Below are 24,273 nucleotides of genomic sequence, written 5' to 3' on the forward strand. Positions count from 1 at the left end.
TGTATCTGGTAGGTGCTTCCTGTGTGGCCTCCTGTGTATCGATGAGACCAGATACAGATTCGGAGACTGCTTTACTGAGCACCTGCCGACCAGAAAAAACAGGAAAATCCATTTCAATTCTGCTTCCTAATCCGACATGTCAATCCATGTCGTCCTATGTCCTCCTCTACTGCTGCAATGAGAACACTCAGGTTGGAGGAGCAACATGTTTTCCATCTGGGTAGCCTCCAACATGACTGCATGAACATCAATTTCTTTAACCTGGTAATTGCACCCCCCCCCCCCCACCATTCCCCTCTCTCCTCATCTTCTTACCTGCCTACCACCTCCCTCTGCTGCTGTTAGCCCCTTCCTTTTCTTACGTGGCCTTCCGTCCCCTCCTATCAGCCATGTACCTTTCACTAATCATCTTCCTAGCTCTACTTCACCCCTCCCCAATTTCACCTATCACCTACTATTTTGTACTACTTCTTCCTCTCCCCGCACCTTCTCACTCTGACTTCTAATTTATTTCTTCCAGTTCCTGAAGGGTCTCAGCCTGAAACCTTAACTGTTTACCCTTTTCCATAGATGCTGCTTGGCCTGCTGAGTTCCTCCAACATTTTGTGTGTATTATCTCTATTGGGTATTGTGTAATGAACCAGATCAGATTAGTGAGCTTAATGTAAAGGAGTCCTCAGGAGGCAGTGATCGTATGTGGCATTCACCCCATGGTTTGAGAGGGAAGAGATTAAGTCACGTGTGTCAATATTAAGTCACATGTGTCAATAGAGTAAAGGGAATTACTGAGGCATGAGAGGGGAGCTGGCCAAAGTTGATTGGCGGAGGACACTATCAGGGATGATAGCAGAACGGCAATACCTGGAGTTTTTAGGGGCAATTCCGAAGGCACAGGACGGATACCTCAAAGACAGGGTATTCTGAAGTGAGGATGAGGCAACTATGGCTGACAAGGAAGGTCAAAGACAGCCTGAAAGCAGAAGAGGGTATATAGTATAGCAAAAATTAGTGGGAAGTTAGAGGATTGGGAAGTTTTTTTAAAAACCAACAGAAGGCAACTAAGAGGTCATAAGGAGAAAAAGATGAAGTATGTATGGAAACTGGCCAATAATATAAAAAAGAATACCAAAAAATTTCAGATATATAAAGAGTAAAAAAGGCAGGAATGATACCAGACTGCTGGAAAATGATGTTGGAGGGGTAGTAATGGGGAAGAAATGGGAGATGAACTGATTAAGTATTTTACATCAATCTTCACTGTGTGAGACACCAGCAGTACGCCAAAGTTTTGAGGGGGGTTAGGGGTAGAATTGAGTGTAGTTGTTATTACTAAGGAGGTGGTACTTGGGAAGCTAAAGGTCTGAAGGTAGATAAGTCACTTGGACCAGATAGACTACACACCGGGGTTCTGAAAGAAGCTGAAGAGATAGTGGAAATATTAATGATCTTTTAAGAATTCCTAGATTCTGGGAAGTTCCAGAGAACTGGAAAATTGCAAATGTCACTTCACTCTAAGATGGGAGGGAGACAGATGAAAGGATATTATAAGCCAGTTAGCCTGACTGAAGTGGTTGGAAAGATGTTGAAGCCTATGATTAAGGATGAGGTTTCGGGGTACATGTAGGCCAAAGTCAACACGGCTTCCTCAAGGAGAAATCTTGCCTGACAAATCTGATGGAATTCTTTGAGGAAATAAAAGGCAGGTTAGACAAAGGTGAATCAGTAGATGTTGTTTGCTTGGATTTTCGGAGGGCTTTTGACAAGATGCCCCACTCACGAGGCTGCTTAACATGATATTATAGGAAAGATACTATCATGGATAGAAGATTGGTCGACTAGCAGGAGGTAAAGAGTGGGAATAAATGGGGCCTATTCTGGTTGGCTGCAACTGTCTAGTGGTGTTCTGCAGGAGTCTGCCTTGGGACTGTTTCTTTTCACGTTATATGTCAACAATTTGGGTGACAGAATGGATGGTTTATTGGCCGTGTTTACACAGATGTGTGGAGGAAAAGTAGTGTGAGGAAGCTGGGAGTCTGCAGGACTTAGATTGGGAGAATGGGCAAAGTAGCAGTGGAATATAGTGTAGGTAAGTGTGCGGTCATGCATTTTAGTAGAAAGAGTAAAGGCATAGACTTTTCTAAATAGGGAGAAAATTTTAAAAAAAATCAAAGGGACTTGGGAATCCTTGTGCAGGATTCCCCAAAGGTTAACTTGTAAGGTGAGTTGGTGGTAAGGAATGCAAATGCAGTGTTAGCATTCATTTCAAGTGGACTAGAATACAAGAGCAAGGATGTGATGTTGAGGCTTTGAAGCATTGGTCAGACTCCACTTTATCTGTGAGAGTTTTGCCCACCTCATCTGAAAAAAAGAGATCTGCTGGTATTGGTTCAGAAGAGGTTCACAAGAATGATCTCGGACTGATCAAGGTTAACGTATTAGAAGTGTTTGATACCTCCGGGCCTGTACTCACTGGAATTAAGAATGAGGGGGAAATCATATTGAAACCTGTTGAATACACTGGACAGATTTTGCTTCCTGAATACTTTTGGGTGTACATCATGGATTTTGTATTGTGATCATGAAAATCACCATGAAATTTCCCCATCACGTAACATATTTTTGAAAACACCTATGTTACTTCAATTCATAATTCAAGTCAATTAAAATTTTCCCACAATGTAAGCTGAAATGATTTCCATCTTGCCCAGGCATATCTGGGTATAGCCTTAGGCAGTGTGGATGATGGATGGCAGGATAGGTTTTAAATAGGTGATAAATTTCTTTGAAGGATTTTTGAGACAGATTTTTCCCAGAATAATTGATGCCAAGATTAAGGCAGGCATTTTTGTTAGTCTGCAAATTAAACAGATCATCAATAACAGGCAATTCAAAGAACTTCTAGTACTTATACTTTATTGTCGCCAAACAATTGATACTAGAACGTACAATCATCACAGCCATATTTGATTCTGTGCTTCCCACTCCCTTACAAATATTAAATATAAAAAATATTAAAAACAGTAAAAATTAGTAAAATTAAAAATTTAAATTATAAATCATAAATGGAAAATAGAAAAATGGAACGTAAGGTAATGCAAAAAAACAGAGAGGCAGATACGGATATTTGGAGGATACGGCTCAGATCCGAGTCAGGATCCATTTAGCAGTCTTATCACAGTTGGAAAGAAGCTGTTCCCAAATCTGGCCGTATGAGTCTTCAAGCTCCTGAGCCTTCTTCCGGAGGGAAGAGGGACAAAAGCTGTGTTGGCTGGGTGGGTTGTGTCCTTGATTATCCTGGCAGCACTGCTCCGACAGCGTGCGGTGTAAAGTGAGTCCACGGACAGAAGATTGGTTTGTGTGATGTGCAGCGCTGTGTTCACAATCTTCTGCAGCTTCTTTCGGTCTTGGACAGGACGACTTCCATACCAGGTTGTGATGCATCCTAGAAGAATGCTTTCTACAGTGCATCTATAAAAATTAGTGAGGGTTTTAGGGGACAGGCCAAATTTCTTTAGTTTTCTCAGGAAGTAAAGGCGCTGGTGGGCCTTCTTGGCAGTGAACTCTGCTTGGTTGGACCAAGTCAGGTCATTTGTGATATTCACCCCGAAGAACTTAAAGCTTTTGACCTGTTCCACTTGCGCACCACCGATGTAAATTGGGTCGTGCGGTCCGCTGCTCCTTCTGAAGTCAACAACCGATTCCTTCATCTTGCTGACGTTGAGGGACAAGTTATTGTCTTCGCACCATGCCACCAGGTTCTTAATTTCCTCTCTGTACTCAAACTCATCATTACCTGAGATACGGCCTTCAATTGTGATGTCACCAGCAAACTTATATATTGAGTTTGATGGAAACTTGGCTGCACAATCATGGGTGTACAGTGAGTACAATAGGGGGCTGAGTACACAGCCTTGTGGGGCACCGGTGCTCAGAGTGATTGTAGAGGAGAGCTTGTCCCCTATTTTTACTGCCTGGGTCCTGTCTGTGAGGAAGTTGAAGATCCAGCTGCAGATCTGAGTGCCAAGGCCCAGGTTCCGGAGCTTAGGAATCAGTTTATTTGGAATGATGGTATTAAAGACAGAGCTGTAGTCAATCAAAAGGAGCCTTACATATGCGTCTTTATTCTCCAGGTGTTCTAAGGAAGAATGTAGGGCCAGAGAGATGGCATCTGCCGTTGACCTGTTGCTCCGGTAGGCGAATTGCAAAGCGTCGAGGTTGACCGGTAGGCTGTGGTTGGTGTGTGCCATAACCAATGTCTCGAAGCACTTCATAGCAATTGATGTCAGAGCCACAGGTCGATAGTCATTCAGGCATGCCACCTTGCTCTCTTCGGCACTGGGATTATCGTTGCCTTCTGAAAGCACGAAGGGATCTTAGACTAAAGCAAGTTGAAGATGTCAGCAAACACTCCAGCTAGCTTGCTTGCACAGGCCCGGAGAACCCGTCCTGGGATGCCATCTGGGCCCGTCGCCTTCCTTGGATTTACCTTCAGGAAGGCTCTTCTGACGTCCTCCTCGGTGACGATGAATCTCAATGCCACCAGGTCCGGTTCATCCGGAGGGAGCAGGACGCTCCTCTTCTGTTTGAATATTGCGTAGAATATGTTAAGTTCGTCAGGAAGAGAAACACCACAGTTATTGATATTCCCAGCCTTTTCTTTGCGCCCAGTGATCTCATTTAGACCCTGCCATAGTCTACTGGCATCCCTTTAGTTAGCCTGGGCTTCCGACTTGGCTCGATATTATGTCTTGGTGCCCTTAATGGCTTTCCGGAGTTCACGCCTGGATTCTGTGTAGCGACTGGTATCCCTGGACCTAAAAGTCGCAGCTCTAGCCTTTAAAAGGGACTTGACCTCATAATTCATCCAAGGTTTCCGGTTAGCTAATACCCGGATCGTCTAGCGAGACACACAGTCCTCTGTGCATTTCCAAATAAAGTCTGTGAGAGCTGAGGCATACTCATGGAGGTTAGCTGCCGAGTCCTTGAATACTACCAGTCCACCGATTCAAAGCAGTCACGGAGGAGCTCATCCGTTTCCTCCGTCCAATGCAACACTACTTTTGACACCGTGACCTCCCCCTTCAGTTTCTGTTTGTAAGCCGGGAGGAGGAGTACGGCCTGATGGTCCGATTTTCTGAAGTGATATCATGGGGCAGAATGGTAGGCATCCTTGACTGCTGTGTAGCAATGGTCAAGTATATTCGAGCCTCTAGTGGGGCAGGAGACATGTTGGTATAACTTTGGCAGCGCCTTTCTGAAGTTGGCCTGGTTAAAGTCCCTGGCTGTAATGAGCAAAGCCTCCTGATACCTGGTCTCAAGTTCACTGATGTTGGCATACAGTATGTTCAGAGCAGACTCCACATCCGCCTGGGGGGGAATGTAGACCGCTGTCAGTATGACCGAGGTGAATTCCCATGGCAGATGGTAGGGACTACACTTCACCAACAGGTGTTCCAGGTCTGGGCTGCAGGAGCTTGTCAGTGCCACTGTGTCTGAGCACCACGCAGTGTTGATCAGTAGGCAGACACCACCTCCCCTCGTCTTGCCCAAAGACGCCGTGCGGTCCATCCGATGGATTGAAAATCTCTCTGGTCAGATGGCACAGTCGGGGGTGGCAGGGGAGAGCCAGGTCTCGGTGAAACAGAATACACAGCAGTTCCGCATCTCCCTGGAGTAGGTGAGTCTCCCTTTAAGATCATCCACCTTGTTCTCTATGGCTTGCAGATTAGCTAGTAGGATGGTGGGCATAGGGACCCTGAAGCCCCTCAGCTTCAATCTGACCAGCAGCCCAGCTCTTTTCCCATGCTTCCTCGGTAAGTAGTGCATCTTTCCAAGTTGCCATCAATGCAGTGTATTGTTGTCAGCTCTTTGAGGTAGGTGGACGCGTCCAGCGGGAATCGATCGGCGGGTCGTGTCATCAGACACTCTGGGTCGGGCAGAGTAACGGGGGAGGCTCTGCTGCCACTTCCAGCTACCGGAGGCCCGGGCTGTCGATTGGGTCGGGCCCCGAAGCTGACACTTAATCCCGGATGGCCGGGCTCCTTGCTGAAACAAGCCCTTAAGCCGAGTCACGGTTGCGGAGGCCTCGGCTCGGTTTCCGAGGTCAGCGGCGGAGGCCTCACTTCCGGCAGCTGTGGATGGCCGCCAACGGGGCTTTACGGTGGTTGCTCCAGGGAAGCGTCTGGGGCACCTTGAGGTCTCCACCGTCACTTCTGTGTGGTCGTCTGCTCCAGAGAGGTGCTGTTTGGAATGGGCCGTGTCTCCAAGCGCTCTGGCACGGTAGCGGACCACGGGTCTCCGGGAACGTAGTGGGCCTCGTTGGTCAGGTCCAGGTGCTGTCCAGGGCTTAAGAAGCACTTCTGGCGCGGTGGTCTCCAGCTGGGTCAGTAGCTTCGCCAGGGTGTTGTTTAACTTGATCTTGCTAGATTGGAGGTTTAGAAGGGTTTCTTGGGTATAGGATAGTGGAGAGGGCAGTTTGCTCGGGAGAGCACGCGCAAAGTCGCCAGTTACCGGAGCCATCTCTAGTAGGACCAGAGGTAGGCATTCCAAGATTGTAGTGAAAAGTTTCTTGGCAACTACAGTGCACCAAACTACATGCAGTTGGTTGACATGCTTCAAGCATACAAAACAGCAAAGTGCAATATGTCACTATAGATTCATTTTCTGCATTCCCATTTAGACTTCTTCCCTACAAATCTTGGTGCTGTCAGTGACAAGCATGCTGAAGAGTTTCACCATGCAGTCATGGAGAAATGGTATCAGGGCAACTGAATTCATTAAGGCTGATTGATTACTGTTGGACACTTAAGCAAGAAGCCTCAGACACTGAGTAAAAATGAAAATCATCAACAAAGCATTGTTAGCTTCGTTGAACTATTGTGAAGCAGTCAGTACCCTTGTGTAATTAAACACAATAATTAATTAATTCAATAAGTTAGTTTCTTGTTTCTGCAAATTCCAACATGATACAAGTAGTCAAATTTTATTTGTGTCCAGGTTCAAGCAGTTTATCATAAACAAAAAAATTCTGAGACAACACTTCCGAAAAAATTTGTCCAGTGATGATTGAAAGGCCTAGATAGGATGGATAATAGAGGATGTTTCCTATGGTGGATGAAACTAGGACTAGAGAGCACAAATTAGAATAGAGAGATCTTTTGGAACAGATGAGGTGGTATTTCTTTAGCTAGAATGTGGGGAACCTGTGTAATTCATAGCCATGGAGATCTGTGGAGGCCAAGCCATTGTGTATATCTAAAGTGGAGATTGAAAGGCTCTTCTTTCACCAGTGTCTTAAGTTTACAGGAGAAGGCAGAGGAATGGGGTTGAGAAGAATAATAAATCAGCCATGATGGAATGGCAAAGCAGACTTGATGGGCCAAGTGACCTAATTCTGCTCCTTTCTCTTCTGATCTTCTGCATGAATCAGAAGACCATCGTAAAATTAGGTTGTCGAGAATAACCCTTAAATCAATGGGAAGAGGAAGAACTAGTCAGTAATGTATGCAAGTTGAAGAGAATCTTGACAGTGAACCTGCTTTTGATAATTCTCAGCAGTGGAAGTTATACACTTCAGTTGTGGACATGGGATGAACAATTAAACTTGCATGAGGTTGTAGTAGATCCTGAGAAGGTATAGTTACACAAAGAGAAGAACATGATTGATTTACACATAAGTTAAGACCTGTGTCTCTTAGAAGTCAAAGAATGATGATCAGAATCGAGATGCTGGTTATTTTTCACCAGTCATTTAGTTACTCATTTCAATAAAAATAAATACCAACAGTTTCATGCAATTTGATATAGACCCCCAGCCCTTGTATTTTATACATTTGCAAGAAAATGTTTGTGAATCCTTCACAATTACTTGGTTTCTGTTTTAGTTGCTCATAAAATGTGGTCCGATCTTCAGTTAAGTCACATTAACAGACAAACACAATCTGCATAAACTAATAACACACAAACAATTGTACTTCTCTATCTATACTATCCTTTGGCTTTAACAGTCACATACTTACAGATACCGATTTCAGCATTCCATCTTCCTCAGGCACAAGTTAGTCTAATGACATCCCTCTAGAGATACCTCCTTATATACTTGCTTGAGTGAGTAGGGCCTGGGGCTGGGCTTAATGCTCAATCCTGATTAGCTGGATCTGAATTTCTTTTTTCTGATTGCTTAGTTTGAGTTGGCCTTGTTCTGATTGATCATTTTTTTCTTTAGGCCAACCACTGGTCAGGAATGTGTGGTCCTAGACTGGAGCTATCTCCACACTTTTAAATCCTACATTTAGATCCCCTCATGCTCCATCTCTGATGATTCCTTAATCTTTCTCTTTTAGGTATTTTCTTCCTTTCCAAGGATGTTGGCATCATCAGATGAGCATGATAGCTAGTGTTCAGTGATCCCAATTTATTCTGCTTTCAAATTTTTTTAAGCACTCTTATCTTCTCCTATCCTGGTCTTCAATGGCTTTCCACTCTCACCAATGTATATTGTTTGGCATGGTGATAGAGGTATGGAGTACACAACTCCCTGACACAGTTCTTTACGTCTGCCAAGTGCCACTTTGCTTAGCCTTTTTCTAATTGTGTCTTCGCATTTTGCAATTAACTGGACACCATATTTTTGGCAAATTGGTCTTTTCAGTTAAGTTGCTAAAAATACAGCGGAAATTCAGTACTGTTGCTGCTCTCCCTAGAAGGGGGCATCCTGCAAAGATCACCCCAAGAGCACCACATGCAACGCTGAAAGAGGTGAAAAAGAACCCAAGGTTAAGAGCAAAAGCCCTGCAGAAACCTCTAGAACTTGAAGTCTGTATTAATGTGTCAACTTTAAAAAGAACACTGAACAAGAATGATGTTCATGAAGGACACCACGGAGGAAACCATTGCTCTCCAAAAAAAAAGTTGCTGCACGTCTCAGGTTTCAAAAGTCTGGGACAATGTTCTGTGGACCGATGAGAAAACACTCGAACTTTTGGGCAGAAATGCACAGTGCTACGTTTGGAGAAAAAGGGGCACTGGACACCAACACCAAAACCTCATCCCAGCTGTCAAGCATGGTGGAATGAGCATTGTGGTTTGGGGTTGTTTTGCTGCCTCGGGGCCTGGACAGCTTGCATTCATTGAGGGAATAATGAATTCAAAATTATATCAAGACATTTTACAGGAGAATGTCAGGGTAGAGGTATAACACCTGAAGCTTAATAGAAGTTGGGTGATGCAACAAGACAATGGTACGAAACAGGAGAGTTAATCAACAACAGGACAGTTTAAAAAGACGAAAATTCGTGTTTTGGATTGGCCAACTCAAAGTCCAGACCTTAACCCAATTGAGATGTTGTGGTATGACCTGAAGAGGGCTGTTTATGCAAGGTATCCCAGAAATATTGATGAACTGAAACAGTTTTGTATGGGGGGATAGTCCAAAGTTCCTCCTTGCCATTGTGCAAGTCTGATCAGTAGCTATAGAAAATGTTTGGTGGAGGTTATTGCTGCTAAAGGAGGTTCTACCAGTTATTAAATGCAAAGGTTCACATACTTTTTCCTGCCTGGACTGTGAATGATTAAATAATGTGTTCAATAAACACATGAAAAGTATAATTGTGGTATGTTATTAGCTTAGGCATATTGTGTTTGTCTATTATTGTGACTAGGAAGAATATTAGACCATATTTTATGAGTAACTAAAGAAGAAAAGAGGTAATTGTTAGGTATTCACAAACCTTTGCTTAAAACTGCATGTACTTGTTACATACATGCCATTGCTAACAGAGGAGTAAGGAAATGGCAGATGATGTGAATGGAGAATGGAGGAAAAAAAATTGCATTGGAATGTTACGTAACCGGCAACAATGAATATTAATCGAGACAGGTTTTATGAAAACAACCAAACATTTATTAAACACATATAAACGATAAGGGGAAAAAAAAGGAAAACTTTAACCGGAGGTTAAACAGGTACGCAGCCGTTCATCAACTCCACTCAGCTCTGGTTCTTAAAGCGTTAAATGCGAAAACAGTTCTTAAAGCGATACAGTCAGATGTAGTTCTTAAAGCGATAATTTCGGAAGTCCAACAGTTTTACACATTCAATTGGGAGAGACTTCTCTGGAGAAAGACTTCTTCACCGACGCACCTTTACGGCCAGTTCTGTCCACAGGATTCCCGATGCCGAAAATAAACAGTTTAAATCGACTGACCTTAAATTCCTTTTAGAGAGAGAGACCGCCTTTGTGCATGAACTCATTGCGCTTTTACAAGAGTTATCTCGATGCAGGTTCTCTCCAACGAAGACTCAATAAGGTCGATCCTTTATTAAACTGCCAAACGATGCCGACTTCTCTCGATCCTTCACTTTGATGAATTCTTCACTCTCCCTTCAAAACTGTCGGAATTGATTAAATTGGCACTTCCAGCCATAAATTTCCAGTCCAAATACAATATCTTGTAAGAGAACGCACCTTCCGTTTTAAAAATGAAACTGCGTCATCACGTGACCTCACATCAGCGAGAAAATCACATCAGGTGACCTCCAAAAGACCATTACATCATTCTCACAAAAGAAACAGATCTCCTTGAGCATGTAACAGGAAGTATATGGTTGAGAGCAATTGATGCAATGAGCTATTGACATTTAGTTGAATTGGATTTGAAGTATTTCGGATCTAAAACTGTTTAGTTGTATAAACACAGCAAGTTTTGTTTTCTGGGTTTTCCCCATTTATTGGAGAGGATTCTTGATGTGATCAGTCAGAGGCAGTAGAATTTGAAGTACTGTGAATACAGAAAATTATATACGTAGCTAAAAGCATATGTAAAATTTGTGATATATATTGGATTAATATATTAATGATTTTTTTTTCTACCAAGGGTTATTTTTGGAAAGTATACAACAGACTTTAAAAGTGTAATAAAAAATGTTTTGCTGTGTTCTGACATTTGAGTTTGAGTAAGAAAAATTTGATTACTGTTCTGAGTACAAATTAAGATGTACATTATGTTTAAATACTCCTTTGCCACCCGAATTACACATGCATATTTATTGTTGTGATTGTCATTACATATATATATAACACAGTTTCTTTGTTAATTTTTGGTAAACTGTATTGTGTCTTAGGTGCTGGATTATTCTCGTGTGCATCATGGTGGAACAGCAGATTAGAGCAGTAATACATCCTGAAGTTAAAAATATAACTGCTGCTGTATTTCATAAATCATCTGATGTGCTAAGGGAAATTACTGAACTGCGATCCTTCAGGATGTTAAGGAAAATCAAGGGCATTTTGCTGTTCTGGCATGATTTCCATGACTCTGCTTAGAGGACCATTGGTAAAGAGCTGAGGAGCAATTTACATAGAGTAAACCTGCATCAATGAATAGATTTTGGCAATTTGTTTTTTTGGATTATTGATGTAATTTTAGCAAAATAGAGTTGTTGTCCAAGTGCTGAGTATAGGCCACAGCTTGAGCAACCTGTGTAAACCGGTAACCTCTTTGCTGGTTCACAGTGAGATCTTAAGAATATTTCTTATTGAAAATGGTTGCCATTGAACTGGAAAATAAATAATGCTTTTTAAATATCAGATTAGAATATAGACTAAAGATTGTCTTAGTTTCCTAATATGATTTTGTTCTTCCAATTATTTAAATATCTAAAAGATTATGGCTGGCAATCTTGTGCATTGGAGCGAGATGACAATTGTCATAACTCATTTTGTATTCAGTGATACCAGCCATTAGAGATGGAGTAAATATCTGTTACTGTGCCTTGCGTTTCAAATGAAAGTCTGTGGAAGGATAACATACTTTGCTGTTTCAGGAATAAGGCAGTAGTTGCCTACTTCAGATGTAAGGTTTTTGCAGATTACCAAAGTAGAATCTTAGATCTTGAAGTTACCAATTACTTTTGCAGGTAAAACTATTTCATTTCCATTCTAAAGAATTAAGCATGCCATTTGCCACTTCAGTGATGGGGGGAGATACTGCAATTTTGGGTGCACTCTTTTTAAAACGAGACATTAAACCTAGTCTGTTGTTCCAGTGGATGCAAAAGATTGCTTGGCACTGTTTGAAGAGCAGGGGAATTCCCTGATGTCCTGTCCAATGCCTACCCCTCATTACATTGATGTGCAAAAATTGGCAGTTTTCTTATTTTCAGACTTATTTGAGAACTTTTGGATGACCTACAGCTAAGACAGATTGTCTCTGACTCTTATATATACACACATACATACATACATACATATACACACATAGAGAGACAGAAATCAAAGGTTTCAAATACACCAGGAAAAGCTTGATCAGCTGTATTTTGTAATGTGATTTTCTCCCCTTTTCCCTGCACAGATTTCCCCTGCCATGAACCTTCACCAGCCAAGAGGACAAGCTGCCAGGCCTCTACCAATGCTGTCAACCTGGGCATAAGGAGGTGTGTGAAATGGCCCATGGTAACTTGTCCCATCATTCCCATGGCTGTCCCTGAATTCTCCCTAATCCCACCCTTCAACCTCTGCTCATTGTTCCACAATTGTATCCATAGGTGTTGGCCTTAATTCAGTGGCCGTACTCTTGCTATGTTAGACCCTCAGGATTCAGGCTTTAACCAGAGGCTTAAGTGCATCATTTGACATGTTCATTGTGAGGATTTCAGTGTTGCACCAACTCCCTGATAACACAGTTCCTATTTGTTATATTAACATGTAAGGTAGTTAAGATTCCTTGGTGCATCAGAATCCAGATTAGATTTCTTTCTTGAAATCGCTGTTTTTTTCCCCCAAAGTATTTAAGGTGGAACAATATTTTGGCAGTGGAAGATGCTGTTTGGTTTATTTGGGGACAGCTTGGTGACTTTGGGTACTTTAGCGTTCATAGTCAACTCATACCTATGACTATTGGAGAGTTGCTTCTTTCTCATTGAACAATACTAACGATTGTAATATTTCTGTATATAAAAGAGAACATACTGATTGTGGCATCTTGCCAAGTTAAGAGTTTGTACCTTTGGCCATTTCAGAACAAAGCTGCATTTATCAAATATGGTGCAGGATATGTAAATTGTGTGTGGGCTGTGTTACGAAAGAAATTCTTTGTCTGTACTAATTAGGTTTTTCCTGTACTTAAGCATGCAGTAACCATCCAAATGAATATCTAATGAAATTCACATTGAAAAAATTAAAATCTATTATTACATGTCATTATTACACATTTATAGAGAATAACTCAGTTATTCTACAGGATGTTTAGCATTACAATGTAAATTAATTAAACCATTAAAAAATTGGAATGTTCTCTGAAACTTGAGAAAAATATATATTCTATTTTAATTTGTTTTTGTACCACAACACTCTCAGGTACTCTAGTTAGTTTCAAAATGAATGTAGCAATTTCAATGGGATGTTGATGAGTATGTGAGAGGCAATATGTTATAGATTGCCATGAAATAATTGAGGTCTGCCATAATATCAAATGTATAAATAGGACAATGGGGATTAAAGCAAAGAATCAGGATAGAAGTGAAGAATATATGGCTAGTTTTCCTGAAGTTGAAGATTGATGCTATCTCCAAATGACAGGAAATGCTTGCATATTTTTTTCCCTGCAGTGAAGTAAGGGTAATGTTATGTTTATAGAAAGTATTCCCTTTTGATTTCCTTGGGAAGCAATTTGATGTTAAGGAGCAGAGGATTTGGAAGAATGGTGAATTAAAATAAAAACAGTTAAAATTGAAAGAACTCGGTTAAAAGCAGTGCCTGTAAATCATTGCTGATACAGTTACAAAAAAAAATGTTTATGAACCCTTTGCAATTACCTGGTTTTCTGCATTACTTACTCATAAAATGTGGACTGATGTTCATCTAAGTCACAATAATAGACAAACACTATCTGTCTAAATTAATAACACACAAATAATTGTACCCTTCATGTCTTTATTGAACTCATTCATAGTCCAGGCTGGAAAAAGTATGTGAACTCTTGTATTTAATAACTGGTAGAACTTCCTTTAGCAGCAATAAGCTCCACCAAACACTTCCTGTAGCTGCTTAATAGCGAGGAGGAATTTTAGACCATTCCTCCATACAAAACTGTTTCAGTTCATCAATATTTCTGGGATACTTTGAACGAACAGCCCTTTTCAGGTCATACCACAGCAACTGAATTGGGTTAAAATCTGGACTCTGACTTGGACATTTCAAAACACTAATGTTCTTCTTTCTGTTGTTAATTTACTCTTGTGTATTGGATCATTGTCTTGTTGCATCATCCAACTTCTATTAATCTTTGGGTGACGGACTGCTACCCTGACGTTCTCATGTAAAATGTGTTCATACAATTTTGAATTCGTTGTTCCCTCAATGATTGCAAGCTGTCCAGGCCCCAAGGCAACAAAGCAGCCTAAAGCCATGGTGTTCCTTTCACCATACTTCACAGTTGGGATGAAATGAAATGACTTTTATTTCTTACGTCTTTCACATACAGTAAGTCCCCGAGTTAAGAGCGTCCGACTTACGGACAACTCGTACTTACGAACGGACTGCCATAAAGCCTATTATATTAAAAATTTGAGTTCACGATTGAAAATGAAGTGGAAATAATAGAGCTCGGAAAGAGGTGAAATGCCATCTGTCATTGGAAAAGCGTTAGGCTACAATCGGTCAACGATCGGAACAATTTTAAAGGATAAAATGAGAATAATGGATCATGTGAAAGGTCCTGCCCCGATGGAAGCTACAATTATTACTAAGCAATGCAGTGGTTTAATTATTGAAATGGAAAGGCGAGTGATTTTCCTGAAATGTTGAAAAAAAAATTGAGGAAGGAGGTTATTTGCCAGACCAAATATTTAATGTAGACGAGACTGGCTTATTTTGGAAAAAAATGCCTGGAAGGACCTACATTTCGAAAGAGGGGAAGAAGTGCACCAAGGCATAAGGTGTTGAAGGATAGCTGACGTTATTGCTTGGAGGTAACGCATCCAGGAATTTCAAGCTCAAGCCTTTGCTTGTGTATATACATAAAAAGGTAAAATATATACTATATACTAAGACAAACATTTGACTTACTGATGCTAAATAAGAACCATATGTACCTGTTCCGACTTACCGACAAATACAACTTAAAAACTGACTTGGGAACGGATCTCGTTCGTAACCCGGGGCCTGCCTGTACGTAAGGAGTAAAAATCTTTATGTTACGTCTCTATCTGAATGTGCAATGTGCAAATTATAGTAATTTGAAATAAGTAGTATGTATAGTAAGATATACAACAGAACAGTCAATATAGCTTAGAAATACAATTGTATCAGTGTGAATTTATCAGTCTGATGACCTGGTGGAAGAAGCTGTCCCGGAGCCTTTTGGTCCTGGCTTTAATGCTGCGGTACTGTTTCCCTGATGGTAGCAGCTGGAACAGATTGTGATCCCCAATGATACTTTGGGCACTTTTTACGCGCCTGTCGCTGCAAATGTCCTGAATATTGGTAAGTTAACATCCACAGGTGTGCTGGGCTGTCCGCACCACTCTCTGTGCAGAGCCCTGCGATTGAGGGAAGTACAGTTCCCATACCAGGCAGTGATACAGCCAGTCAGGATGCTCTCAATTGTACCACCTGTCGAAAGTCCTTAGGATTTAGGGACTCATGCCAAACTTCTTCAACCATCTGAGGTGAAAGAGGCACTGTTGTGCTTTTTTCATCTCACAGCCGGTGTGTACAGACCAAGTGAGATCCTCAGTGATGTGTATACAAAGGAACTTGAAGTGGTTCACCCTCTTAACCCCAGATCCATTGATGTCAATAGGGGTGAGCCTGTCTCTGTTCCTCCTGTAGTCCACAACCAGCTTCTTTGTTTTTGCGACATTGAGGGAGAGGTTGCTTTCTGAACTGCAGTCTGTCGGGGTAATGACTTCTTCTCTGTAGGCTGCCTCATTATTATTTGAGATAAGGCCAATCAATGTAGTATCATCTGCAAATTTTTAGATTATGAAGACACATAGTCCCCTTTTATTGTCATTTAGTAATGCATGCATTAAGAAATGATACATTATTTCCTCCGGTGTGATATCACAAAGCACAGGACAAACCAAGATTGAAAAGACTGAAAAAACTGACAAAACCACATAATTATAACATATAGTTACAAACAGTGTAACAATACCATAACTTGATGAAGAAAGTCCGTGAGCACAGTAAAGTTCAAAGTTTCTCAAATGTCCCACATCTCATGCAGACGGGAGAAGGAAGAAAAACTCTCCCTGCCATGCTGACCACAATTCGACTTTGAGTCATTCGAAAACTTCGATCTCTGATCAGCTCTCCGACACTGAGTACTGAGCGGCATCTCTGCCGAACGATTCGACCTCCTTCTCAGTCGCCAAAAGCAGGCAAACCAGGTATTTTGAGGCCTACCCTCCGAAAGATTCCCGACCACACAGTAACGACAGCAGCGGACGGGCGTTTCAGAAATTTCTCCAGATGTTCCTCTGTGCTTTCACGTCCATTCTCCATCAAATCAGAATTGTCCACAGCCCCTAATTAACAGATACGACATCATTTTTCACCGGAGGGCTGCACGTTTGCACGTTGGAGCTGTGGGTGGCAACACATTCATGGGTGTACAGAGAGTAAAGGAGGAGGCTTAGAGCACAGCCCTGAGGGGCAGAGGTGAGGGAGCCCACTCTTACTACCTGCCAGCGATCTGACAGGGAGTCCAGAATCCAGCTGCACAAGACAGGGTGAAGGCCGAGGTCTCTGAGCTTCTTGTCAAGCCTGGAGGAAATCACGGTGTTGAATGCTGAACTGTAGTTCAAGAATCGCTTTCTCACGTAAGCATCCCTCCTGTCCAGGTGTATAAGGACGGCGTGTAGAGCTGTGGCTATTGCGTCATCTGTTGATTAGTTGTGTTGGTAGGCTGGTCGTGAGAGCCCAAACGCTTTGGTGCCTTTTTGCAGATGGCAGGAGGGAGAAGAGTTTATATGAGGAGTGCGTGGGGTCCTTCATAATGCTGTTTGCTTTACGGATGCAGCGTGTGGTGTAAATGTCTGTGATAGTGGGAAGAGAGACCCCGATGATCTTCTCAGCTGACCTCACTATCTGCTGCAGGGTCTTGCGATCCGAGATGGTGCAATTTCCCAACCAGGCGGTGATGCAGCTGCTCAGGATGCTCTCAATACAACCTCTGTAGAATGTGATGAGGATGTGGGGTGGGAGATGGACTTTTCTCAACCTTCGCAGAAAGTAGAGACGCTGCTGGCTTTCTTTGCTATGGAGCTGGTGTTGAGGGACCAGGTGAGATTCTCTGCCAGGTGAACACCAAGAAATTTGGTGCTCTTAACGATCTCTGTGGAGGAGTTGTCCATGTTCAGTGGAGAGTGGTTGCTCGGTGTCCTCCTGAAGTCAACAACCAATTCTTTTGTTTTGTTTGCATTCAGCATATGTGTCTTTTTTGTCCAGGTGGGTTAAGGCCAGGTGAGTTATTGAGGTGAGTGCAACAGGAGCCAGTCGTTCAGACGTGTTCCCTTGGTCTTTTTAGGTACAGGAACAATGGTGGATGCTTTGAAGCAGGAGGGCACTCTGCACTAGGAGAGGGAGAGATTAAAAACTTCTGCAAGTACACTAGCCAGTTGTGCCATGCACACTCTGAGTATCTGCCCTGGGATGCCATCTAGTCGTCTGTTCACTCATTGGAAACACCTTTGTACTTTAGCTTCAGAGATGACTAAGGTTCAGGTAGCCTTGGGGGCTCAGTGTTGGTGACATCGAACTGAGCGTGTTGGTTTGCAGTGCCCTTTTCCCTCCAAACATAGCGGTGTGCATTTCTGCCAAAACTTTCAATTTTTGTCTCACCTGTCCACATAACATTGTCCCAGAAGCATTGTGGAACATCCAGGTCGTTTTTTGGAAACTTCTGCTGTGCAGCAATGTTTTATTTGGAGAGCAGTGCTTTCCTTTGTGGTGTCCTTCCAATAACACTATACTTGTTCAGAGTTTTTCTTTTAGTGGACACATGAACAGAGACTTTCACAAGTTCCAGAGTTTTCTGCAGGTCTTTTGCTGTTGCCCTTGGTGCCTTTTTCACCTCCTTCAGCATTCATTGTTTGGAACACCTAACTCCAAACAGGTTTTGTAGAAGGCATTACCCCAGAGATTCACATACCTTTTTGAACCAAAACTGTGATTGTTTGAATGATGTACTCAGTATTGACGAGAAGAAGTACAATTGCTTTTGTGTTAATAGTTTAGGCAGAATGTGTCTGTCTATTATTGTGACTTAGACAAAGATCAGACCACATTTTATGAGTAATTAATGCAGAAAACTAGGTAATTACAAGGGGTTCACAAACTTTTTCTTGCAATTGTAGTTATTTGCATGCCAGATGATCGAAGGAGTTTGTAAGGGCATTGATGAAAAACGTCACATGTAATTTTTTGCCAGGAAATAGAACTAGCATAAAACAAGTAATTACAATTTTTTTGACTGAAAGTGCAGAAAAATATAAAAGTGCATAGAGTTAATAGACTAATGGATTTTATGCCAATTTGTGTATGTATAATACAAAAGTAGGGTTACATAGGGTTACATGCAGACAAAATATCATATATTTGTGGTTGTGTGCTTTGAAGTTGCATGTTGTAGGAATAATGCTAAAACAAGAGACTGGATTCAGTAACACACATCAAAGTTGCTGGTGAACGCAGCAGGCCAGGCAGCATCTCTAGGAAGAGGTACAGTCGATGTTTCAGGCCGAGACCCTTCGTCAGGACTAACTGAAGGAAGAGTTAGTAAGAGATTTGAGAGGGGGAGGGGGAGATCCAAAAATCCCCCTCCCACTTTCAAGTCTCTTACTAACTCTTCCTTCAGTTAGTCCTGACGAAGGGTCTCGGCCTGAAACATCGACTGTACCTCTTCCTAGAGATGCCGCCTGGCCTGCTGCGTTCACCAGCAACTTTGATGTGTGTTGCTTGAATTTCCAGCATCTGCAGAATTCCTGTTAACTGGATTCAGTATAATGTTGCTCAGTTTGAGGAAATACAAATTTTGACTTCTGTTTCTCTTAGAATGGAGAATCAAGGTAGGTGATTTACTAAAGCCTTCTTGATATTACAGAAGTCACTACAAACAAGTGAAAGAGTCTATAATCAAGTGTTTGCAAGTGAAAGAAGGTTTCTAGGAAAGTTGACAAATATGTTATAATTCATAAGTTATTGAAATCAATAAGTTTTATATATTTATCGAGATACAGTGCGGAATAGACCCTTCTGGCTCTTGGAGCTGTTCTGCCCAGCAACCCCTGGTAGTGAGATGGTTAGCACAATGCCAAATAATACCAGCAACCCAGGTTCAATTCCCACCACTGTCTGTAAGGAGTTTGACCATGTGGGTTGCCGCCTACAGTCCGTAGACGTACCAGTTGGTAGGTTAATTGTAAATTGTCCTGGGATTAGGCTAGGGTACTAGTACTTTTTTAAGGCCAATTTTTAAGTTTATTAGTAAACGAAAGTGAGGCAACATGAAGGTAGACAGCCTTACACGGTTAGGATCTTGAAGTACTAGTTTTTGGATGCAGATTCAATAGAAATTTTCTGAAGAAAATTAGATGTGTATATTTGAAGGAGTCAAAGAAATTTAAGTGGAGCCCTGGAGTGAAGCTGATTGAATTACCCTTCAAAAGGCTCAGTCCTTGTCTCAGACATCCCACCTCTCCCGGAACTTCCGGGAGTCTCCCGCATATTAATAGTGGTTCCCTGATGCCCGCAAATAACATACAATATCATGGAAATCAATTTTTTTGAGAGCGAGTGAGAGAAAAGCAAGAGAGCATGAGAGCGACCACGAGACAGAGCACGCACGCGAGAGAGAGAGCGAGAGCGATGGCGAGCGAGAGAGGGAGAGAGAGCGAGCGAGAGCGTGCCATGGCAGAGTGTTCCAAAAAGATATAAAACGTACGTCACCCCAGACTACACTAAAGTGTACCCCTGCCTAATAGGGGTCAAAAAATGACAGTGATGCTCGCTGCACTGTTTGCAACAGTGAATTTTCTATTGCCCATGGTGGGTTAAGACTGTAAAAGACATGTTGAGGTGAGCTTAACAGGTGTCATTCGTTCATTAGCATAGCGAACGTTATTTAAACTAGCTGGCTAGCTGCTAAGGAGCTACTCTACTGCAGACATCCCACCTCTTCCGGAAGTCTCCCGCAAATTGATGGTGCTACCTCCCTGAAATGAGTTTTTGCAGGGTGGGATGTCTGTTGTCTAGTGCACCAAATTGATAGTATCAATGCTGTACAGTTCTTAATTTGATGACTAATATTCTAAGACAAAATAAAAATTTAGGGCAGAAAACATTGTTTTTTACACAAAAGATTCGGACAATGGAATGTACCAAGTTTTATTGCTATTGCAAGAAGAGGTTGGTACATCGATGTAACACTGTCATAGAGGCAGTGCCCAGGTTATGACAGAGGTCAGTTCCTGAGAACTATTTCTAAGTCAAAAACTAGTGAAAACAGTGTGTAAGAGCACATCACAGCAGCAGCTGCGATGGGGAAGTGAGCAGGTATGAGAAGAGCAGCCACCAGCCAGTCTTGCTGATCCAGTGACATCGGCCATCCAGCCCATCAAGTCTGCTCCACCAGAGTGATGCTACAGCAGACAAAATCCTTGCTGTAGTACCAAGTCTTGGTCTCTTCTCCTTCAGCTGGGAAGAAGAGATATACTGGTGATGCTGCCTTTAAAACAAAATGTCTTTAAATTAGATAATTACAGAGTATCATTCCACTGTCTGTCGAAGGGAAAGTGATGGAGAGGATTCCCATTCTCCTTCATGCATGTATGACGGATGGGAAATGTTTCAAAGTACTGAAGTGCCACCAACAATATCTTGTAAAGCCACTCAGTGTTTTCTCGCTGCCTCCTCTTCTTTTATATGCAATCCCTTGGAATTAATGATGACTTGCTTTCACTTCACTTCAACCTGATCTGAGGTGGCTGGAGACCTCTCTGGGATTCACTGAATTGTTGCAGAGGGCCAGAAGATTCTTTGGAGTGTGGGTGAATTCTGTTTTCAGGATGTTGTGTCCACTGTCTGCACATTGGCTCTGCAATACTTGTTTAGTGCTTATTAATTCCCTGAATGGATCTTCCCCATTTGAGTGGTCATGTCCTTTCCCATGGCAATATTCCTATCATCAAGTCTATGCATAGACCCAATCAGTTGTTATGAACGGGTCATGCCGTCTGCATGTTCAGCTTCTAAATCAAGTATGTATTACTTGAAGCTTCTTCACAAGGTTTTCTGGACAAAAACTTGTTGCACATGTTACAAGTTCTGTTTTTAAAAGTATATTATCTTCATAAATTTGGAGGAATCCTTGGTCTGTGACCATTCAAATTAAGGATGTCAAATCCAAAGCTAGCAAAGGCAGGCTACACTATTTAACCACTTGTATATCTGAGGCTGGAATGGAACAGACAATCTTATGGAGGTACAAGTGGGCTATATCAATAGTAGCATAGGTATGTTCCCATGAACTGACCTTTGGGCAAAGCGGAGGGTACATGTTTATCCACAGAAATCAAGGGACAAATTGTAAGAAAGGTACCTGCAGTGGTAAATTCAATAATATTGTTATAAGCTGGAGGAAATTTATGCTTGTGCATTACTGGATATTGAACAGATGGTGTAACAAAAGAGGAGTGATGCACAGTATGGACTATCCCACATTACAGAGGGGTTGTGCTCCTCAAAAGCCATCTGTTTCGTGTCATTCTCCTTTTCCCATTGAATCTTGTGTCATAGGTTGAGATGTGTTCCTATGAGATATTTTTCCTCTCATGTTCGTCTGTCTTATTGTTGATGACAAAGTGACTTCGCGACTCTAGTTAACAGCTGAGGCCAACACTACTCTCGGGAGACGGACAAGGCTTTTCAATTAGGAAAGGATTTAGGAAGTGGGGATATCAGGAAAAGAGATAGAATTTATGGATTGGGATTCATAGGTGAAGAGTTGTGCAGAAGGAGATCGGGGATTGAGGGGTAGTCGGTTAAAATTCAGTGACTTCATGGAAGTAGAGTAAAGACCAAGTGATTGTTAAGATATGCCATGACCATTGTGGCCTCTCACAAATAAACTGCCTCCAAGATGAAGATTGCAGTGCATTGCATTTTGAGATATCTGGGCACTTGCATTCAGAATCAGGTTACATATCACTGACATAGGCCATGAAATTTATTTTGTAGTAGCCATAGAGTGCAATACATAAAAATACTATAAATTACAATATGAAATATATCAAAAATATTAAATGAAGTAATGTGAAAAGAGCAAAAATTGTGAGGTCGTGTTCATGGGTTGGTTAACTGTCCATTCAGAAATCTGATGATGGAAAGGAAGAAGCTGTCTTTAACACATTGAGTGTGTCCCTTCAGACTCCCATACCTACTCTCTGATGGTGCTGTGGGTCCTTAATGATGGATGCTTCCTTTTTGAGGCATTGCCTTTTGAAGTTGTTGTCAATGCTGGGGAGGCTAGTGCCCATGATGGAGTTGACTGAGTTTGTAATCCTCTGCAGCTTTTGCCGATTCTGTGCAGTGGCTCCTCGTATCAGACAGTGATGCAACCAGTTAGAATGTTCTCCATGTGGCATCTGTAGAAATTTGCTAGCATCTTTGGTGATGTAATAAGTCTCCCCAAACTCCTAATTGAATATAGCCACTAGCATGCTTTCTGCATAATTACATCAATATGTTGTGCCCGTGAGCTTCAGAGATGATTTTCAGAGATGCAATGTTCTGATTGGACAGGGCATGGCAAAGAAGAGGCTTGCCTTGACTGCCAACCTGATTGATGTGGTGATGTCTTATTGCTCTTGGTATTGAGTGACTGAAAAGCAACTGTACAGTAGTAATTAATTTATATAAGAGTCAAAAGAGACTGGGCATGGGTAAAGAGTGTAGTTAAATAGATTGTTTTTCATATCAAATGCCGCAGATTCTGAAGGCCTAATGGCTGTTTTCTGGAGTTTACTCCTCCCATTCTGTAAGGGATAGTTCAGTATTGTGGCAGTGGTGTGAAAAACTAATGAAAGGAAATTGTGGTAAAGATGAACATGAGTTGTCAACAAGTTCATTTACATGGTGAGGAAAGACAATTTGGGTGATGGGTAGGGTTGCCAACTGTCCCGTATTAGCCGGGACATCCCATATATTGGGCTAAGTTGGTTTGTCCCATATGGGACCGCCCTTGTCTCATGTTTCCCCTGCAAAGGTAGAGCATTCCGATGAAACCGTTCGTAAGCCGAAATGGCGTAAAGCGAAGAAGCAATTACCATTAATTTATATGGGAAAAATATTTGAGCATTCCCAGACCCAAAAAATAACCTACCAAATCATACCAAATAACACATAAAACCTGAAGTAACACTAACATATAGTAAAAGCTACATCGGGAAGATTAAGCCAAAACAGATTTGTAGAAAAAAATTGGCACGTACACACATGCACACGTCACGCATGCGCACACAGGTGCCCATGCAAGGCCTCATGGTCATGGTAGTCTTACTCGGGATAAACACAAGTGTCCCGTATTTGACTGCTACTTTTGTCCCTTATTTGGGAGTGAGAAAGTTGGCAACCCTAGTGATGGGCCTACACCAAACAACATCCTGTAGGGTGGGATGCAGTTCAGCAATGCCTTTCTTATGGAAAGCAAAGGAGCAAAGAACGAAATGATTTTATAATGCCTCCCTTATGACCTCAAGTCATCTGCTTAATAGCTAATAACATACTTGTGAAATGCAGATGATATTGTGGTATCAGAAATAGGACTGGCAATGTGCACACAGCATGTTCCACAAGCAATGTGATTACCTAATCTGTTTTAGTGATATTGATTGATATTTATAAGCTAGAACTTAAAAAGTGAATTGTAGTCAACAGTAATGTTGAAGTCTTATGGATCAGTTGTAAATAAAAGCCTAATTTGAAAGTGTAGATTTGCATAATTTTTCTGAAGTTTTCCTCAGGATTCTTATGTTATTTTTTTACAGCGACCCTGGAGGTGGAATAGAAATGACTGAATTTGTACGGGAAGCAACTCCTCCAGTTGGTTGCAGTTCACGAAATTCCTACGCTGGTCTGGACAGCAGCCACCAGGTATTATGAACTCACTGGTTCTGCAATCATTGCCTGCCATTCAAAAGTGCTTTTTCTTTACTTAGTTTCTAAAATTTCACATTCATTAAAAACTATCAGCAACTTTTGCTTTAAAATG

The 24,273-nt window shown here is 41.8% G+C and overlaps 1 protein-coding gene across 6 annotated transcripts in view; it reads left to right on the forward strand.

Moving 5' to 3' along the window:
* The window catches only part of pcnx1 (pecanex 1), a 264,326-nt gene that overhangs the window by 62,621 nt on the left and 177,432 nt on the right, over positions 1–24,273 (forward strand). For 5 of the 6 annotated variants that reach the window (XM_063052231.1, XM_063052251.1, XM_063052241.1 and 2 more), the window contains one exon: positions 24,050–24,155. In XM_063052231.1, coding sequence (XP_062908301.1) covers positions 24,050–24,155 — 106 coding nt within the window. Of the gene's footprint in view, positions 1–12,351; positions 12,434–24,049; positions 24,156–24,273 lie in introns of all 6 variants that reach the window. The other variant, XM_063052260.1, reaches the window with a different exon arrangement.

Source organism: Mobula hypostoma, chromosome 1, assembly GCF_963921235.1.
Source record: "Mobula hypostoma chromosome 1, sMobHyp1.1, whole genome shotgun sequence".
In the NCBI taxonomy this organism is placed as follows: Eukaryota; Metazoa; Chordata; class Chondrichthyes; order Myliobatiformes; family Myliobatidae; genus Mobula; species Mobula hypostoma.